Here is an 18,253-nt window from a genome sequence, read left to right on the forward strand (position 1 = left end):
CTAGCTCATGCCCAAGGCCTTACACCATGCTGGGCACGTGGGTTCTCAGCAAACCTTGTGCCTGTCCTCTGTGAGAGAAAGGCCCTGGGTCCAGTGGGCTGAGCACCTTGGTAAGGATATGCTCTGTGTTCTTGCTATCGTGGGGGAGGGGCCTAAATCAGGGGACCAGGGGCCCTTGAGGCTGTATGCAAGTTTGCTGCTGTGTGCAAAGAGATGCCATAGCTGTCTCTGCATTTTCAGAGGCACACAAGACCCAGAAATGACCAAAGCCCCTACTCTCCAAGACACTGCAGCAAGAATCAGAGACTGAGTCATTCAGCATGTCCAGAGTTACAAAATCACCACTGGGAGAAGTGGGTAGTAGATGGGCCAAGCTGGTGCGAGTGTGTGAGGATGGGGAGTGGGCGCAGGGGCCAGGCTGGCTCCCAGAGCAGAGTGGGGCTCCTCCCGCCTCCATTCCTTGCCTCCCTGCCTGACCACACAGGCTGCAGAGAGCAGGGTCTCCTTCGGCCTTCAGGGAAGATGGCCTCCCCCAGCATCATCTGTGAACCTCATCTCCAGGGCTTCCTCTCTAGGTGGGGTTGCCCCTTCTCTGAGCTCCAATTTCCCCAACAGCCTTGGGTCATATATCTTCTCCTCCTTTCTCCTGGCTGCTTTATAGCTTGCTGGAAACACCTTCCCTTAGCACTTCGAAATGTATCACTTGAAAGCATCATAACGTTAACCAATGTGATTCTTTTTTAATTTGAAGGGGCTTATTTCTCCGAATGGCTTTCCTGATCTTATAGAAGGGCATGCTCCCTAATATTAAACTTTTTCTTTAAAAAGAGCAAAAAATGACTCACATCTGTTTGATATTTAATTCAAATTGAATGGCAGGACAGGAACAAAATTACACTGCAAGAGGCCATAAAGTGTGATGTTTAAAAGAGCCAAGCATACCAAACTTACAATCCCAGAAAATTTGAAATGTCAAAGGATCCAGGGGCCACGGCTTGGGCAGTGGGGCATCTCCTGCCCAGAAGCTGGAGGGTAAGTGGCCAAGCTGGGAGGAGCGGGGTGGAAGAGGGCTCACTTTGCACCGGAGGATTTTGTAGGGGCTGGTTTCCAGCCACATGTAAGTTTGGGGTCTGAGATCTAAACCTCCAGCACGGTCCTCATCCCTTATGAATCCAATGCCAGTCACTCTGGGTGATGGGGGGCTGCCTGGGCCCCCGAGGGACTCTGGGTAATGTTGCACACACAGCCTGGGTGGCCACGCAGGTATGCCCAGCTCTCAGTGTCCAGGAGGCCTCAGGGTTTGGCCACAGCTCAGAGGATTGAGTTTAAAGTCCCCTGCTTACTGCTAATCAGTTTACCAGAGACACCAACATCCTGGCTGTGTCCAGGAGGGCAGAGGAATACGGTAGGGCCCAGAAAGCTGCATTTTTCTCCAACCTTGCGAGAGCGAAGCTGGCCTCTAAGTGCTGGTCAATGGCTCAAGGTCTGATGAACTGTTACTGGCTCCCAAGCTCTAGAAGAAGTGGTCTCAGGAAAGAAGCAAGGATGACCTCTTATCCAATATTCCCTGTTGTGCTGAGTTTTAAAGGAGCACAGTGATTAAGCACTTGGTTGCCAAACTGGAAGGTCAGCAGTTCAAATGCATCAGTCACTCTGAGGGAGAAGGATGTGGCAGTCTGCTTCCGTAGAGATTACAGCCTTGGAAACCCTGTGGGAGCAGTTCTATTCTGTCATATAGGGTCGCTATGAGTCAGAATTGACTTGACAGCAACGGGCTAAGTTTTAGGCTAGAAGATTAACTCCAGTCCACCAGCACAAGCACTCCAATTGTGAGCCACATCTGGTGATGGCTTTTAGACCTCCACTGGGCACTGACAATTGGGCTCTGCATCCCAAACAGAGCCAGAGCTGCGGGTTGCCTGAGGGATGCCCCCACCAAGTGTGGACAGATGGAGGGGGAGGGGTGAAGAGAAAGGATTTAGAGCAAATTCAATGCTGCCTCCGCCAGTTACCAGCTGTTTGACTTTGGGCACACTCCTCTAATCCCTAGTTTCCTCTGCTGTAACATGGGATAGCTTAACAACCTCAGAAGGTTATTTGGAATATCTAATATGATAAAGGGAGCCATGGTGGCATAGTGGTTAAGAACTCAGCTGCTAACCAAAAGGTCAGCAGTTCGAATCCACCAGCGGCTCCTTGGAAACCCTATGGGACAGTTCTACTCTGTCCTATGGGGTTGCTATGAGTCAGAATCAATTCAATGGCAACAGGCTTTGGTTTAATATGATATAGATATGCAAATTAACCTTTGGATAGCAAAATAGTGCACCAATTTCTTAAATTGGTTACTTTCTCTTCTCCAGGGCTTCATTCCCAAGGCATTTTCACATCAGTTATTTTATTTCTCCGGCCCTTGCTTGGGCACAAGGGCTGGAACGTTTTCTGTACAGTGGGGTACTAGAGCTGTCTCGTACTTTCTTGCAATAGCAAGCCATTGTTAAAAATTAAATTATATAAACTTAAAGCCTCCTAAATTATATTAAATATAAAGTTAATACTCAAAAATCATTGCTTCCTGATTGTTTTACTTCAATTTACTCTATCTATGCTGTCAAAGCTATTTACGTAGGTTGTATCTGTTTGGTAGAAATGCTACCTAATGGTGTACTCACTGTGCACCTCTTTCCAACTCCACATTCAGTAATGTCACCTTGATACCTTGAAACTGGCCATTTACTGCAGTTTTACACAAATAACATGCTCCTTCTACATTCGTTTGCCAACCACACCCTCCCACCACGAGGTATTTTCATATGCACTGCTATGACTTTTTTTTTTTTTTTTTTTACAGCATAGAGGCACTTACAAAAATACTTCAAGGTGGGAGGGTGCGTGTTGGCAAACAAATGTAGAAGGTGTGCATCATGTGCATAAAAATATGGAATGCTGTGGAAGTGGGCAAACGTTATAAATCAGACCTCTCTCCCAACTCAGAGAGCCGGTTGTTAACCATTTACCAGTCCATCACTGATTGTGGAGATTGCAAAGTGAGCTGAGCTTTTGGTGACTTTCTGAGTATCACAGGGCGTCAGGCCAAGCTGATATGTCTTCGTTTCTACCCCGTGCTTTCTTCACCAGACTCAGCTATTCCAGCATGCTGGGGAACTTGTGGCCAGGGCACATGACAGTTCGTTATCCAGAGCACCCTGGCCTCCTCAGAACACTTTCCTACTATTCCTCTAAGGAGGTTCCTCCTCTGCTTCTGTTTTCCCCTGAGCTGAGCCCAAAGTCCACTCTGTTTTGTAAAGAATGCTGAGAATCTCAAGCGGTGTATTTTCTCTTTCTTAACTGAGGAGCAAAATTCACAGTTCCTAATTACTGTGTGATTTTCTACTCAGCGTTTTACCTGGGGTGCTTGACAGAACCCAGAGGCAGGCGTGTGCGTGCGTGTGTGGTGTGTGTAGCCTGTGCGTGTGTTGGGGGCAGGGACAGAATGGGGAAGGAGAAGTCAGACCACATGAGGCTTTCCTGATGTTTCAACTTGAAATCTGCACAGGAACCACAGACCCTGCAGGCCCAGGGGAAGAGGAACTTAAAACTGACAAGTGGAGCCCCCTGGTTATTAGGTTCTCCCCTTGGCCTCTAACGAGTGTTCACAGGGCACCGTGGCTTCCTGGGTAATGAAGGCCAGCACTGGTTCTGGACGCTTCTGACACTGAACATCCAGCCTGCCTGCTTCCAATACTCCCGGAGGCACATCTCCAAGTTTGGGAGCTCTGTACCTCGGGCATCTGTTTCTGAGCAGTGAAGGACTGGGTGGGTGGTCATGCTGCACCAAGGAAACAGGACCCAGCTGGGATCTGTACCCAACTCCTAGGCCAGCACAGCCGGCAAGCTTGGCAACAGATAGTGGAGGCATGAGGGGGTGTGGAGCCCTGCTGGAATTTGTCATTGGCTCCTGGGCTTAGGGTCCTGTGGATATGATGGTTCCATTCACTAAGCAAAGCCACTCGCTCTGGCCACTTCTCACCCACGGGCAGAGGGGGTAGTCTTTTAAGATGCATTTTAAGCTTTTAACCAGCAGTTCCCAAAAGGTCTATTTGCACACCACTCAAATTCTCCAGGCCACTGTTCTGTCATTTAGTCGACGTGTACAGGACAGACTCTGCTGGGGAAGGTGCAAGTCAGCACCTCTAATGGGCCTGGCACAGTGCACGGCACGCAGCACGTATTCAGAACACGCCTCCCACCCGAGGAAACACCTGAACATTTCCTCTGAGGGTTTCAGCACTAGCTTGGAGCTAGGAGGGAGAGTGCCCCTCTTCATGAGAGAAATCGGCCTTTGGGGATGGGTGGTGGTTAATGTTAATGGCTGATATTTATTGAGCTTTTACGAGGTGCATGTGCCAAGTTCTTTACATATGTTGTGTCTTTCAGTCTTTACAGAGGTGAGGTAGGTACTGATATTATCCCCATCTGATGGGTGAGGTAAGGGAGGCCTGGGAGCTGAAGGACATTTCCAGGGACAGTAAGTGGAGGGGAGAGGGGATTTGCATCTGCACCCTCCTAAGTCCAGTGTCTCTGTTCTACTGCCCTGCCTCCAGGTGGTGGGGTTTAAAGCAAGGCATCCTGGCTGGGATGTGTGTATACCAGGCCAGCCCACACCTGGTGTTTGGCCCTCCTCTTTCCTTTCTTTTAGGTGCCGAAGGTCACATAGGTTAAGGTGATGAGGCACAGGGGAGGGATCTGTGTTTGACCATCACCTTCAGGAACCCCCTCGGGGGGCAGTGGAGGACTTTGCACTGTGGCCCCCTTCTCTTTCCTTTCCGTGGGCCACCCCAGGGCCCTAGGCAGGGGGTGTGCTCACTGTGCTGGCCATCTGCGTTTGCCCTCAACTCATCACCCTCTCTCCCCTCCCCTGATCTGTGCTGCTGGGCAGTGGATCCCTGCAGACTGCATTTCCCAGGCTTCCTTGGCAAGTGGCTTCTGGGTGGCTTCAGCCAATGAGAATCATTGATGGGAGAGCAGAGGGAGGGAAAGAGGAGAAGCCAGGATATTTCTCCAGTTTTCTGAGTGTCTCAGGTGGAGTCTCTGTAGCTCCAGTTCTTCCTGGGACAGCCTCTCCCTCTGAGGCCCGGCTTTCACAGGGAGCCTCCATAGTACTGGTAGCCCTGTGCTGATCAGCTCCAATGCGCTGGCTCTGGTAACACCTCTTCCTGTAATTGCTCCTTGAGCCCTGGGGGAGGGGCGGGAAGGGTGGGGTGTCCAACAGTGCTAGCAACTTCCTGCTGTTGCTAATCTCTGGATAGCTTCACCATCTCATTTGGCTTCTTAGAGATTCTATGACCTGTGTACCCAATTCCCTGAATTAAAATTTTGGAGTTCTTCGAGTGGTTTTTGTTTTCCCGCTGGATCCTGACTGATATGTCCTCCTAAACAGGCTGGCTTAATAAGGTCCATGTTCCCAGCCCCACAGCAGCAAGCTCTCAGGAAGAATGACATCATTACATCACCTGATCCCTGAGAGAAGCAATTATGGAAACCCCATGGCTGGCTGTCTGGCTTAGCTCTCACTCTGAAGGGCCCTGTCTCTGCTTTATTCTGAAAACCTCCAACTCCTACCCCCTACCTACATGTCTTTAAAGGAAAGCAAGACAGACATCTCAGCCAGGGCTCTTTCCAGCAGTTAGAATGCTTGGCTCAGAGCCTGCGTCTTCATGATGGCTTTGCTTGGTACCTGTTACACGTAAGCTGTGTTTGGTAACACATAGAGGAGATCAAAGAAAAAACAGAGAGAAACATGGCTCTCCAGAAACTTCAGATCCGATGGGTCTCCTCTTATTCCCGGACTATGATTTGACTCTGATTCGAATCTACCATTTCTCAGACTCTTTCCTGGTGATTCCCAGTGTTTTGAGCTGCACGCCTTAACTCCGCATGTGAAATTGTTTCCATTCAGAGCGTCATCCTTCTCCTGAGTACTCAGTCCCAAGAAGGCAGGGACCAAGGCTGCTCAGCTCTCAGTTGTAACTACGTCTTCCTCACTGGTGTGGGTCTTTCATGATATCTGTTCTCCCGAAGAACTAGCAAGATCCATGAGGGAGGGATATGGCCTAGTTGTGTTCGCTGTGGTACTCCAGAGCCTGGCATAGCACCTGGCATGCAGTAGGTGCCTAATACATACTTACCAGCCCCAGTTTGTAGCCCCATCTGAGGGAGCTGATTGGAGCTCCCAGGAGCCACAAGAAGTGGGCATTATGGGAACATTTGCCCCTAAAAACAAAAGGCAGAGGAACTTGTAGCAGCTCAGGAGCACTGGCATCCTTGCCAGAGGGCACATTTCTGTGGAGCAAGCCCTCTTGCTGAATGACACCTCCAAGCCCTTTCAACTCATGTACCTGAAGATGAAAATAATTGAACTCTTCTGTCGGGGATCACCTGGCTCCCCACATCCCCTCACTTAGGATGCTGTGATCCCACTGGGGCGTGGGATTGGAAAACAAAGGTAAATGGGAGCAATTTATTCCTGGATCATTTTTTCCCCCCAGAAGGATTAAGGCTGCCTCAGCCATAAAGAGTTTACAAACTCTAAAGAAAGATAATAACTTCCCTTCTCATGGCCCGGTCATGGGGAGGTAATGCATGTTTCCAATCAGCTGAGAATGTAACTCAAATGGTAGGTTTTATTTCACTTTAATCCGCCAGTGAGTTCACGTTAAAGGTAAGAAGACTCACAGCCCTGCGTTGCGAATAGAATTCATTATACTCAGCATTTCCACTTAAAGGCTGGGTTTGTTTACTCCTCCCTGCAAACCTCTGAGGGCCAGCTAAGGCAGGAGGGATTGGAGCCCAGGAATTCAGGTTAATCACCAAGCACCTAGTATCACCACAGTGAAGAGAAGCTGCAGGGCCTGAACGGTCCTGAAGATTCTTGGGGAGCAGCTAACTGTATAGAAGGAAGCGTGGCTACCTCAGTCACCATAGGATGCCACACGGTGGAAGCCAAGGAAGAGGAAACAAAACAGAGCCTTTGAGCTGAGCTCCTGGCAGAGTAGACAGAGTGGAAGGCGTGTCTCCCAGCTTGTAGCCCAGTCAGGAGTCGGGGTCAGGGTGGCAATGAACTGTCCATACTGCATGGGGCTTCCTTGCTTCTGCACACGTCTTTGCTGAGTACAGCCTGGCCACTCAGTGGGCTATTGTGGGAAGAACCAGTTCTCAGTTTCTGCTTTGGCTTTGCTGTTTAGACACAGGGCGATCTCGAATCAGCCACTTGACTAGGCTTTGTTTCACACATTCATAAAGTGATCAGCTATTTGATGAGGAAGGGAAATATTTCCCCTAATGGCCTACTAAACCAGTGGCTGATTCAGACTCATGGTGACCCCACGTGTGTCAGAGTAGAACTGTGCTCCACAGGGTTTTCAATGGCTGATTTTTCACAAGTAGATCACCAGGCCTTTGTTCCAAGGCACCGCTGGCTGAATTTGTACCTCCAACTTTTTGGTTGGCCATCGAGTGCATTAATTGTTTGCACTACCCAGGGACTTCTTACTGGTCTCCTATAAAACTTTTAATGCCTCTCCTTCTACTATGAAACTCATTCCTTCAGGTTAAGCAATTGCTATCGCCAATTCTTTGCTTGAAAATACAAATGCCTCCAGCAGGGTGACAGATTAGCTTCTTATACCCATTTACGTGCAGTCGATTCTGACTCACAGCAAACCTATTGGGTATCGTAGAACTGCCCCATAGGGTTTCCAAGGCTGCCACAACTTTCTCCCTGGAGCAACTGGTGGGTTCAAACCTCCAACCTTTCAGTTAGCAGCTAAGTGCTTAACCACCCCACCACCAGGGCTCCTTAGCTTCTTATCACCAAAAAAACCCCAAACCCGTCGCCTTTGAGTCAATTCCGACTCATAGTTACCCTATAGGACAGAGTAGAACTGCCCCATAGAGTTTCCAAGGAGCCGCTGGTGACTTTGAGCTGCCGAACTTTTGTTTAGTAGCCATAGCATTTAATTGCTACGCCACCAGGGTTTCCCCAGGGCTCCACAGCCCCTGGAAATCTCTTTACTAGGCCAGGCAACTCTGGTCTTATGGATGTGGTCGGGGTGTTGGGACAGGGAGGCAGGTGTGTTTGGGAAAGGGGTTTGTAGAGCTGGCTTCCATTGCATTGTGGGACAGCGGTCAAACCAGATCCTAGGACACTTGGTGGGCAGCAGGCCTGGACTCAGTCCAGTCAGCCCAGCCCTTGACTGCTGCTGTTCAGAGCCCCTCCTGGGGCCTCCTGGGAGTGCCTGTCCCCTTCTGTGCCTCTGTTGGAGGAAGGAAGTGCTGGCTGAGAGCTGTCTCTTGGTGACAGGGGCCCTGTCAAATTCATCACCCTCCTTCAACAGTCACCACAACAGAATCCCCAAAACCCAGGGTCTCGTTGAGTTTGGGCTATGAGAAGCTTAAAAATTAGGCAACAGCACCAACCTTGTTCTGCCCCAGCCAGAAGATCTGGGCTGCCCCACTGAGGCCTAGAGGAGACAAGAGGCTTTCACTTCTGCAGACTGTCTTCCTGAGGCTTCGTGGCCTTCTCGCCACAGCTGGATGCCCGGCTTCCACCACTGCAGGCATTGGCCCTGACGTGGCTGGTGGTACAAGCCTGGCTCATGCTTCAGCACCACCAAGGTGACTGCTTCCTTGACCACCAATGCCTGTCTGTCTGTCCATCCATCTGCCCAGCTCTGTGATGGCCACTGGAGTCCAGCAGTGAAAAACTGGTGCTCATCTGTGTGGAGCTTGAGGTCTCAATGGGGAGAAGACTCGGGGGACCATGGCCCTATGTGCTCATGTCTTGAGTAGGAGGCCTGGACTCCTGAGCCGGGCTCCATCATTGAGCCTTCGTTCCTCTAGCTGCACCAGGACTGCAGCGTTTTAATGTGTCTGCTGCACTTCCTCACCCGTGTCTGTGAGCCCCGTGCTGTGGCTGTTTACGGAGACTTAGCACGTCTCCCTTGACACACAGGCTCGAGGGGACAGAGTGTCTCACTTTCAGACGGCCTGGGAAGATTCACATTCTTGGGAAAGTAGAGGAATGTGAGGGCTAAATGCCTTAAAGGGCACGGGGGATGGTTTCTAAATTTCCAGACGTGGTTTCAGAGAATTGTAGTGCTCTGGGGTATATGCCTGAATGTAATTTATGTAGCTCCTTGTAGCAGGGTGTGTGTGTGTGTGTAAGCTGAGTCCCTGTGTCTACATACATTAAATTCATTCCACTCAATTGGACAATAACGTTGTTGTTGTTAGTTGCTGTCGAGTCAGCTCCGACTCATGGTAACCTTATATATGACAGAATGAAATGTTATCCAGTCCTGTACTGTCTTAGTCACCTAGTGCTGCTATAACAGAAATACCAGAAGTGGATGACTTTAAGAAAGAGAAATTTATTCTCTCACAGTCCAGTAGGCTGGAAGTCCGAATTCAGGGTGCCGGCTCCAGGGGAAGGCTTTCTCTCTCTGTCAGCTCTGGAGGAAGGTCCTTGTGATGCATCAGTCTTCCCTTAGTCTGGGAGCATCTCAGCACAGGAACCTCAGATCCAAAGGACGCACTTTGCTCCCGGCACTTCTTTCTTGGTGGCATGAGGTCCCCCTGTCTCTCTGTTCACTTCTGTCTTTTACGTCTCAAAAGAGAGTGGCTTAAGACACTATCTAATCTTGTAGACCTCATCAGTATAACTGCCACATCTCATTACATCACAGTGATAGGATTTACAACACCTAGGGAAATCACCTCAGATGACAAAATGGTGGACAGTTATACAGTACTGGGAATCATGACCTAGCCAAGGTGACAGATATTTTGGGGGACACAATTCCATCCATGACACGTGCCATCTTCATGATCACTGGTATGTTTGAGTCCATTGTTGTGGCTATTGTGTCAATCCACCTCATGGAAGGTTTCCCTCATTTTTGCCAGCCCTCCGCTTTACCAAACATGATGCCCTTTTCTAGCTATTATTGGTCTTTCCTGATGACAGGTCCAAAGTAAGTGACCTGGTCTTGCCCTCCTCATTTGCTGATCTTTATTGAGCATTTAACGTGTGCCAGGCACTGCTCTAGGTACTCTACATGTGGCACCTCGTTTAACCTTCACAATAACTCCAAGGAGGTAGGTACTGTTACCTTTTCCATTTTCCAGAAGAAGAAGAGGCGGGGGGAGATTATGTCACTTGTCCAAGGTCACGGTGCTAGTAAGTGGTGCAGCAAGAATTCTAACCCAGGCGGTCTGACTCCAGAGCCCCAGCTTGTAACCACCACAGTGTGTTTGTGTGTGTGTGTTTGTGTGTACCTCTCAGCCACATGGGCCTCACTGTGTGTGGGATCTGAGAGAATGTAGAAGAGATTGTTGGGAGGGACTCACCAACTCGCTCAGACTGTCTCTGCAGGCAAAACAAAATTGTGTCAGCTCATAAACCAGGACCCTGAAGCCAACTGTTAGGAAAGAGTAAGGGTGCGTGTCATGGATCTAACGAGTGAAGTGGTTTTCTACTCAGGAAAATGGAGCAGAGGATGGAGCAGGGCTTTGTTGTCTTGGAAACTTGGTATGACGCATGGAGTAAGTTTCCTCTTGGAGAATCCAGCTGGGATTATTTGCATTTTGTGGGAGGAGAGAGAACCCTCCTGGATCTCACAGAGAACTGAAGGCCTTGAGAGGGGGCTAAGTGGCAGCAACTTGTCCTGAAGGTCCCCAGGTGGGTCAGGGGAGCAGCACCCTCAGGGTCTTGGGGTGCCCAGTCAGCTTCCTCTCTCTGAACTTTGGTATTCAGGTGCAGTGTTAGGCTGTGTCTTCTTAAGTTCTGTATGTGAGCTGCTGCTCTGGATGTAGAACTTGGGAGCACTTGGTCTGTGGAGGGATCATTGCTACATAGAGAATTTGTATGTGAAATATAAAAGCAGTCTCAAGTCAGTGGGTTTGGTTGGGCTAAACCACATGGGGCTTCTCCTCACCAGCCCTGACAATGTGTCCATGTGCTACAAACCCTGAATACTGGGCCTTTTGGTGCAAGGAACCTGACTGCCCACCAGGTCCGTGGCTAAAACAAGATCCTCAGGCAGGGAATTCTAGGGTATGGTAAACCCTTGGGCTCTGGAGCCATTCTGCTGTGGTTTGAGTCTTCCTTAGCTCCATGCAAGTGTCTGTGGTGAGCCGTTGGGTCTGTACCTACTGAATTCCCTCTTTTGGGTCACAGGGTAGTAACTAACCTTTGAGTGCCTACTGTGTACTGGGCACCACACTAAGCACTCACAGTGTTGCCTTCTACAACCCTCACAGCAGCTCTAGTAGGTAGGTTCTGTTGTCTTACCTATTTTCCAGAAGAGGAACCGGAGGCAAAAGGTTAAGTCACTTGCCCCAGATAATACAAGTGTAACCTTGGGCAAGACACTTACCCTTTGTGAGCCTCAGTTTCTTCATCTATAAAATGTGGTGAATAATCTTGCTGATCTGGGTTGTTGCGAGAATTAATGGGCACCAAGAAGGTGACTGGTGGCTGCTCTAGTCTATAGATCACAGTGTGATCACATAATTGATTATGTAATTAGCTCCTGAATGCTTTGTCTTTCTTGAGTCCAGTGTAAGCTTCATGAAGGCAGCAATTGTGTCCACCTTGTCACTGCTGGTCCCTGGGGTTTTTCACAGCCTCTGCCACAATGTGGGTGCTTGGTTAAAGTCTGTTGAGTGAATGAGGGCGCTACTGCCATGCACATGGCGCCATGCACAACACTGGACAGCCATCTCCCCTTGCAGCCCTTGCCCTCTCTGCCTTGTGGCTATGACTTGAACGTGTGGCCTTCATTCCGTGTTGGAAGGGAAGCTTCCCAAGAAGGGGCAGGCCTGGGTCTTGCCCCCTGCTGTCTCCCCTGTGGAGAAGGCACACACACAAGCCTGAGAGTGAAGCTGAGCCTCCTTGTAGATGGCCCTGGGTACAAAAGGCTGTTTCTGCTTAGGTGGGAAAGGAAGAATGTTGGAAACCTTGTTGGAGATGGTCCCTGTCCCCAAGATGTGAGCCAGTCTCTACCTTTTATCCTCTCCTTGTGGGGTCTAGGATTGTGATGACCCTCTGTGTTGTGTCTTTACCTCCATTACTTAGGTAAATACTGTTTCTGAACCACACTAGCCCCATCTCAGAGTGACATGGCTAGTGGCTGCCTGCACTCTGCTTCTCCTGTTCATTGAGAAAATTCTTCACCCTTGGCCTTGCTCCCTGCTAGTCTGCATATGGAAGGATCATTGGCATATGACCTACCCTGCGTGAAATAAGTGCTGAACTGCATTCTAACACACTCGTCTCACTTACTCCCTGAAATAGTCCCTGAAAGAGCCCATTGCCCTGGAAAACCACCCTGAAATCCTCTGCCCTCCGGTGAGGCAAGGCTTCGATCCAGAAGTACCAGGGAGTGGGGGAGCATGAGGATGAGAAAGATGACAGTGACCATGGATTTCCAGGCAGACCAGCTTGAGCTGCCCATCCCCAGAAAGCCCTGAGCTCCACCTACGTCCTTTCCAGAAACATGAGCCCCTGCCTTTCCAATTTCCTCTGACACCTCTCCCATGTTTCCCACCCCCAGCCTCTGCGTGACAACACCGTGTATACGCAGCCCATCTGGGGACCTGGGGATCCTACTGGGCATGCCAGCTTAATGAAATACTTGCAGTTTATTAAACACAGGCTTCCCTAAGCCCCAAGTGCCTGTGGGTATTTGAAAACCGAAGGTAACCTGGAGCTACCACAAACGTAATTGTTACATGTGTCCAGGCATTCCTGGTGCAACCTCAAACTCCAGCTCTTAAATGGCACACAAAATTAGCAACATAAAGTAACTCCTAGTCAAACAGGAGACGGAAATGTGGGGAAAGGCTGGGAGAGGCTCCCCGTACCCCCTTAAGGCCTCTAAAGTATATGAAGTTCCCGTTACCTTGTGTAGCTGTAACCACCAGGGCACTGTCCCCGCCAACCCCCCTCCCCCGCCCCCCCCCTCCCTCCCCGCCCAGTGTCGGCAGAACCTGCTCATTATGAGTGAGGCGGCCAGCGGGCCTCATCGTCAACCTTGCGTGATGTAGCTCGAATATTTCAGGTCTTGTTTCAGTAAAGGCTTGCTTATAGGCAGCGGTGACGCTACCAGAGTGTGCTGTCTGGGGGCTCCCTCTGGAGCTGTGTTTCTGTTCTCCCTCCAGGGCTTGGCTGGGGAGAGCCGTCCCGAGTCTGAGAAGGGTCTTGGAGAAACCCCAGATGACCTGGAGTCCACTCCCCTGAACACAGGGGAGGCCGCTGCTGGAGGGGGGGTGCTTTCATATTCATCAGTCTCCTCAGCCTCAAGCCTGTAAATCAGGGCCAATGGGCTGAGATGGAAGTAGCAGACAAAGGCCTCGAGGGAGACGCCCCTCTCTATGTGGATCACCATCTGGACTCTGGAGAAGGTGACCCTGTTGATGGCTCTCAGGGGGACCTGCTCTAGGTACCCCTTGACCCACACGCAGCCCCTGTGGCTCAGGGCCTTGAGGCAGAAGGTCAACAGAGAGCTGCCCTTCTCCCGGTAGGGCTCCAGGGACAGGTGAAGGTGGGAGAGGAGGAGCGCTTCAGCTGGAGGTGGGAGTCTTGCCCCCGGCCAACCAGCAGTGGGCTGGTGTCATGCTGCAGCCTCCGTGGGATGTTGGTGAAGGCAGCCAGGCCTGTCGTGGGGTGGTGCAGGCTCACCTGAAGGACCGTGATAGGCCTTTTCACGGAGAGAGCGTGGAAGGATGGAACACAGATACACAGCCTCACATGGGCCCTGGTGTACCTCTGCCACTCCCTGAGCAACTGTGTTTGCCCATCATGGCGACCGGGACCACCCCCAGTCAAACAGAGCCACACATTCACTGTGGGCCCAGTCATTCTGACCCAGCCAGGAGCAAGCCAGGGCCGGTGTCGATAAAGCCCATGTTGGGGTGGAGGGTCAGGCCCACTGGGTCTGGTCCCGGTTTTGTCTCTCCCATGCTCTGTGAGTAGGACACGCTACCCACCCTCTCTGAATTTTAGTTTTCTTTTCTATAATATAGATAAGTCTGTCCTTATTTATGCAAGGGACATACCTATATTACAGGAAAGAAATAGGACATCCAGCTTGTGGGGTGGGGTTTTGGTAGTCTTATTGAGACTTCTCTGGGTGGTGCAAACAGTTAAGTGCTCAACTACCAGTCGAAAGGTTGGCCGTTTGAAGCCACCAAGAGGCTCCTCTGGAGACAGGCCTGGCGATCCACTTTTGAAAGGTCATGGTCTTGAAAGCCCTCGGAGCAGTTCTACTCTGCACACATGGGGTCGCCATGAGTCAGAATCAACAGCAACTAACAACAACAACATTGTCATTTGGGGACAGTGTGGCCCTGCATATGGGAAGGGTAGGGCCAACAGGATACACCTTCCTTCCTCATATCTGACAGTCACACAACAAACAGTTGCTGAGCAGCTGCTCTAAGCCAGGCACTGAACTGGCTGCTGGGGATACCAAGCCGTTGCCCTCAAGGCCACCCAGTGGGTAGAAGAGAGAGGTACTTCTAGCACCAGAAGTTACAGAGAGGCATAGAAGGGGGAAGTCCAGCCTGGTCCGGGGAATCAGAAAGCCTGCCCAGAAACTGGAAGGATGAGTGATAACAACTAACACATTCCCCATGCTTACCATGGCCCAGGCCAGGCTAGGTGATTTACAGGGCGTCAGTGCTATAAGCTCACATTCGGGGTCAGAGAATAGATCTTGACCAAGAGGGTGAAGAGTGCTAAGAGACCTTTCACTAAATAACTGGTAGGAGCTCCACGGAGAGTGTTATGGATTGAACTGAACCATGGTGGTGTAGTGATAAAAAAGTCAGCAGCTAACCAAAAGGTCACCAGTTCAAATCCACCAGCCACTCCCCGGAAACGCTGTGGGGCAGTTCTACTCTATCCTGTGGTGTCTCTATGGGTCAGAATCAACTGGACGGCAACCAGTTTGGTTTTTTTTGAGTGTCCCTGAAAATACGTGCTGAATTTCTGGCCCCTGCACCTGTAGATGCAATCCTGTTTGGAAATAGGGTTTTCTTTTGTTATGTTAATTGAGTCATATAGAACAGAGTGGGTCAAAACCTAATCACTTCTGAGTTACAAAAAGAGCAGAATAGACACAGAGAGACACACACAGGGAGAAGATAGATGCCAAGGAATGCCAAGAATTGATGGCACCCAGTGAGGGAGGCACCAGCCATGGAGGCCCCAGACCCTGCCTAGAAGAACAGAGAATCACCCAGTAGGAGAAAGACCCTTTTTGCAATTCTTTTGCAGCCTTGCTGATTACATCAAGAAAAAAGACTCAGCTCAGTGCTGGTGTGTCTTGACGCCTCTCTAACACCTCTGAGAACCATCACACGTCCGTAGGTTTGTTCTACTGTGGTGGCTTTCGTGTTGCTGTGATGCTAGAAGTTATGTCACCAGTATTTCAAATACCATCAGGGTCACCCATGGTGGACAAGATTCAGCAGAGCTTCCAAACTAAGATTAGGAAGAAAGACCTGGTGATTTACTTCTGAAAATTAACCAACGAAAACTTTGCGGAGCACAATAGACCACTGTCCAGTATAGCGCTAGAAGGTGAGAAAATGGTGCAGAACCAGGCAATGTTTGGTCCTGTTGTACATAAGGCCTCTGTGAGTAGGAGGTGACTTTAATGGCAGCTAACAACATGAACAACACCTCTTCATCCTCCTCTTCCAACCAAGAGACAACATCCAGGGCCACTTCCTCTAGCAGACAAGAGTGTACAGCTAGAATAATACCTCTTGGCTTTCGTTTTGTCTATTTTTTAAAAAAATTACATTTTATATCTAGTAAGGAGTATGGTTTTTCTGTTTACAGTACGGATGTATATAATTTCCTTTTTAAATAAATTTGTTGAAGTAAAAATGAAAAAAAAAAAAAAGAATTGATGGCAGTCACCAGAAACTAGGGAGAAATCTGTAGAAGGAATCGACACAACTGATAAACTCTTGGACTTCTAGCTCCCTGAACTGTGAGAAAATAAATCCTGTTATTTTCAGCCACCCTCTTGTGGTATTTCTGTTACAGCAGCACTAGAAAACTAAGAGGGCAACTGGCAGTGTCTGCCACAAGGTGAAATGCACCCGTGTTTTGTCTCAGAAACCGCATCTCCAGTAATTTATCTTTTAGAATCTTATTGGCACACATGGGAAAGGCCACTAACAGTGGTTAGCCTTGTCCCTGCACGGACTTGAGGACCACAAACTCTCCGCCTTGCCCATCAACCCCATGTGGCCCAAGAGTCACCTTCAACAGAAGTCAAACACTTCCCAGGACCTGGCTTTTGCTCCCACTATTTTCTCTGCTAAGAATGCACCTCCCATTCAAAACTCTGTGTATGCAAATATCGCTCGTTTTTCAAGGTCTGGCTCAAATGTTCCCTTCCGTGAAATATTTTCCCCAGGGAAGGTGACCTCTCTCTGCCCTTTGACCCTGACAGCAGGGACAGTCACCCCAGGGCACCTAGTCCATCTTTGCATTACTGTCAGAGGCCTGTGGGTCTGTGTCTGTCTTCCCTGATCTTGTCTCCCCTGATGCCTCCAGAGGGCAGGGTCTGGTCTGAGCTGTCCCACTGCCCAGGGCAGACAGGACTCAGCCAGAGCAAATGTCTGGGGCACACTTGCCAAATGCTGAGGAGAAGATCACATGCATGGCAAGATCAAGTCCAGACAGACCACAGATGGGGATCTGGTCCTTAAAGGCTGGTCCCAGGCAGTACAGGCTTGATGTCCCTCCAAGCCCCGCACCCTGTGCACCTCCTGTCTTTTGGATGAAGTGGTGTAATGGTGGGGACCTTCCAGTCTGATAGCAAGGGGTGGGCCCTCAGGACACCCCCTTTTCCCTAACACACAGACACACGCATACCTCTGTCCACCTCTGACAGTCACACTACAAACCATTGTTGATCCCCTATTCTGGGCCCGGGACTCAGCTGGCTGCCAGGGATATTAAGGTGCAACAGGAGACCAAGCTGTTGCCCTCGGTCAGCAGAGCGCTTCTTCCTGAGGTGTGTGAGATGAACAGGGTCCAGAAGAGCACGGGCAGCATCCATGCTCTCAGGCCTAACCAGAAACTCAGAATTCAATTCTAGAACCCAACCCCATTCTCCAGGGACCTTGAAAGATTCCCCCAGCAAAAAGGGCTTATCGCTGCTCCCGTGTGATCTCACTCTGCTCTGCAGAGCTATGCAGAGCTGACAAATTGGAGCTCCTGAAGAGGCCCCCACGTGTCTCCTGAATTCCAGCTGTCCTTGAGGAAGGAGAAATCAGTCTTACTGTCCCACCTCTGGGATGAGACAGGAAGAAGACATTCGGGGTGTGTCTGGCCAAGACCTGGCAGGGGTGGGTCCTCCACCCTGCCCCACTAGGCCTTTTCCCCTCCCTGTGGGTCCAAGCTGACCCCCACTCACCTTACAGCCAGGGGCACATCTGGCTCTGTCTCTGCAGCTCTGAACTCTGGGAGAGGGTGGATCTGGGTGGGGCAGGGACAAGAAGGTCTCTTATGGCTGTGAGGCAGGGACATGATGTGTCTTCGGTTTGCTGCTTTCTTCCTTTTTCTCTTTAGGAAAGAAAACGAAAATGTAATTTCCCACTGCAGAAGTGCAACCTCACTGCTGAGAGGTTGAGAAACCCCAGCCTGGGACCCTGCTAGGAGGGATCCCCAGGTAGGGGGATTCCCTCCTGGATTTCAGCTCCATCAGTCCCTACTTTGTCCCCTGGACCTGGAGAGCTGCATCCAGGGTATCAGCAAGCTTCCACTCTCCCTCTTCTCTCCTGGCCAGCCAAAAGGGGCAGAAGCATCACAGGCATGTCAGCAAGAAGAGCCTTTCTGAATAGAGGGCTGGTGGGAGGAGCCCCCAGTGCATCTGGGAAACTGTGAGCAGAGTGCTAAGGCTGGACTGGGGTGGCTGAGGGAGCTTCAGGCAATGGGGCAGTCCCCTGAGCATCTCAGGAAAAGGCAGGGCCTGAGGTGGGGATAGTGGCCGCTCCCTAGGGTGACCCCTTCTGCAGGAGGACAGCGAGGAGGCCCTCTCCTGCCCACCCCTCCTGGGCTTTCCTGGCCTCCAGGGCAGTCTAGAAGAGGTCAAGGTGGGCTCTTGCCCAGCACTATGGGCTCAGGCTTCCCAGGAAGTGACCAAATGATGATGTGTACGCATCA

At 50.4% G+C, this 18,253-nt stretch overlaps 1 protein-coding gene across 1 annotated transcript; it reads right to left on the minus strand.

Annotated features, from left to right (window-relative positions):
• Positions 1-13,033: 13,033 nt before the first annotated feature.
• TIFAB (TIFA inhibitor) lies at positions 13,034-17,969 on the minus strand. Its single transcript, XM_064276502.1, is given in 3 exon segments — positions 13,034-13,618; positions 13,621-17,653; positions 17,803-17,969. Coding segments are annotated over 2 exon segments (831 nt in total). The 5' UTR covers positions 13,925-17,653; positions 17,803-17,969; the 3' UTR covers positions 13,034-13,091.
• Positions 17,970-18,253: the final 284 nt, after the last annotated feature.

This window comes from Loxodonta africana, chromosome 2 (genome assembly GCF_030014295.1).
Source record: "Loxodonta africana isolate mLoxAfr1 chromosome 2, mLoxAfr1.hap2, whole genome shotgun sequence".
In the NCBI taxonomy this organism is placed as follows: domain Eukaryota; kingdom Metazoa; phylum Chordata; class Mammalia; order Proboscidea; family Elephantidae; genus Loxodonta; species Loxodonta africana.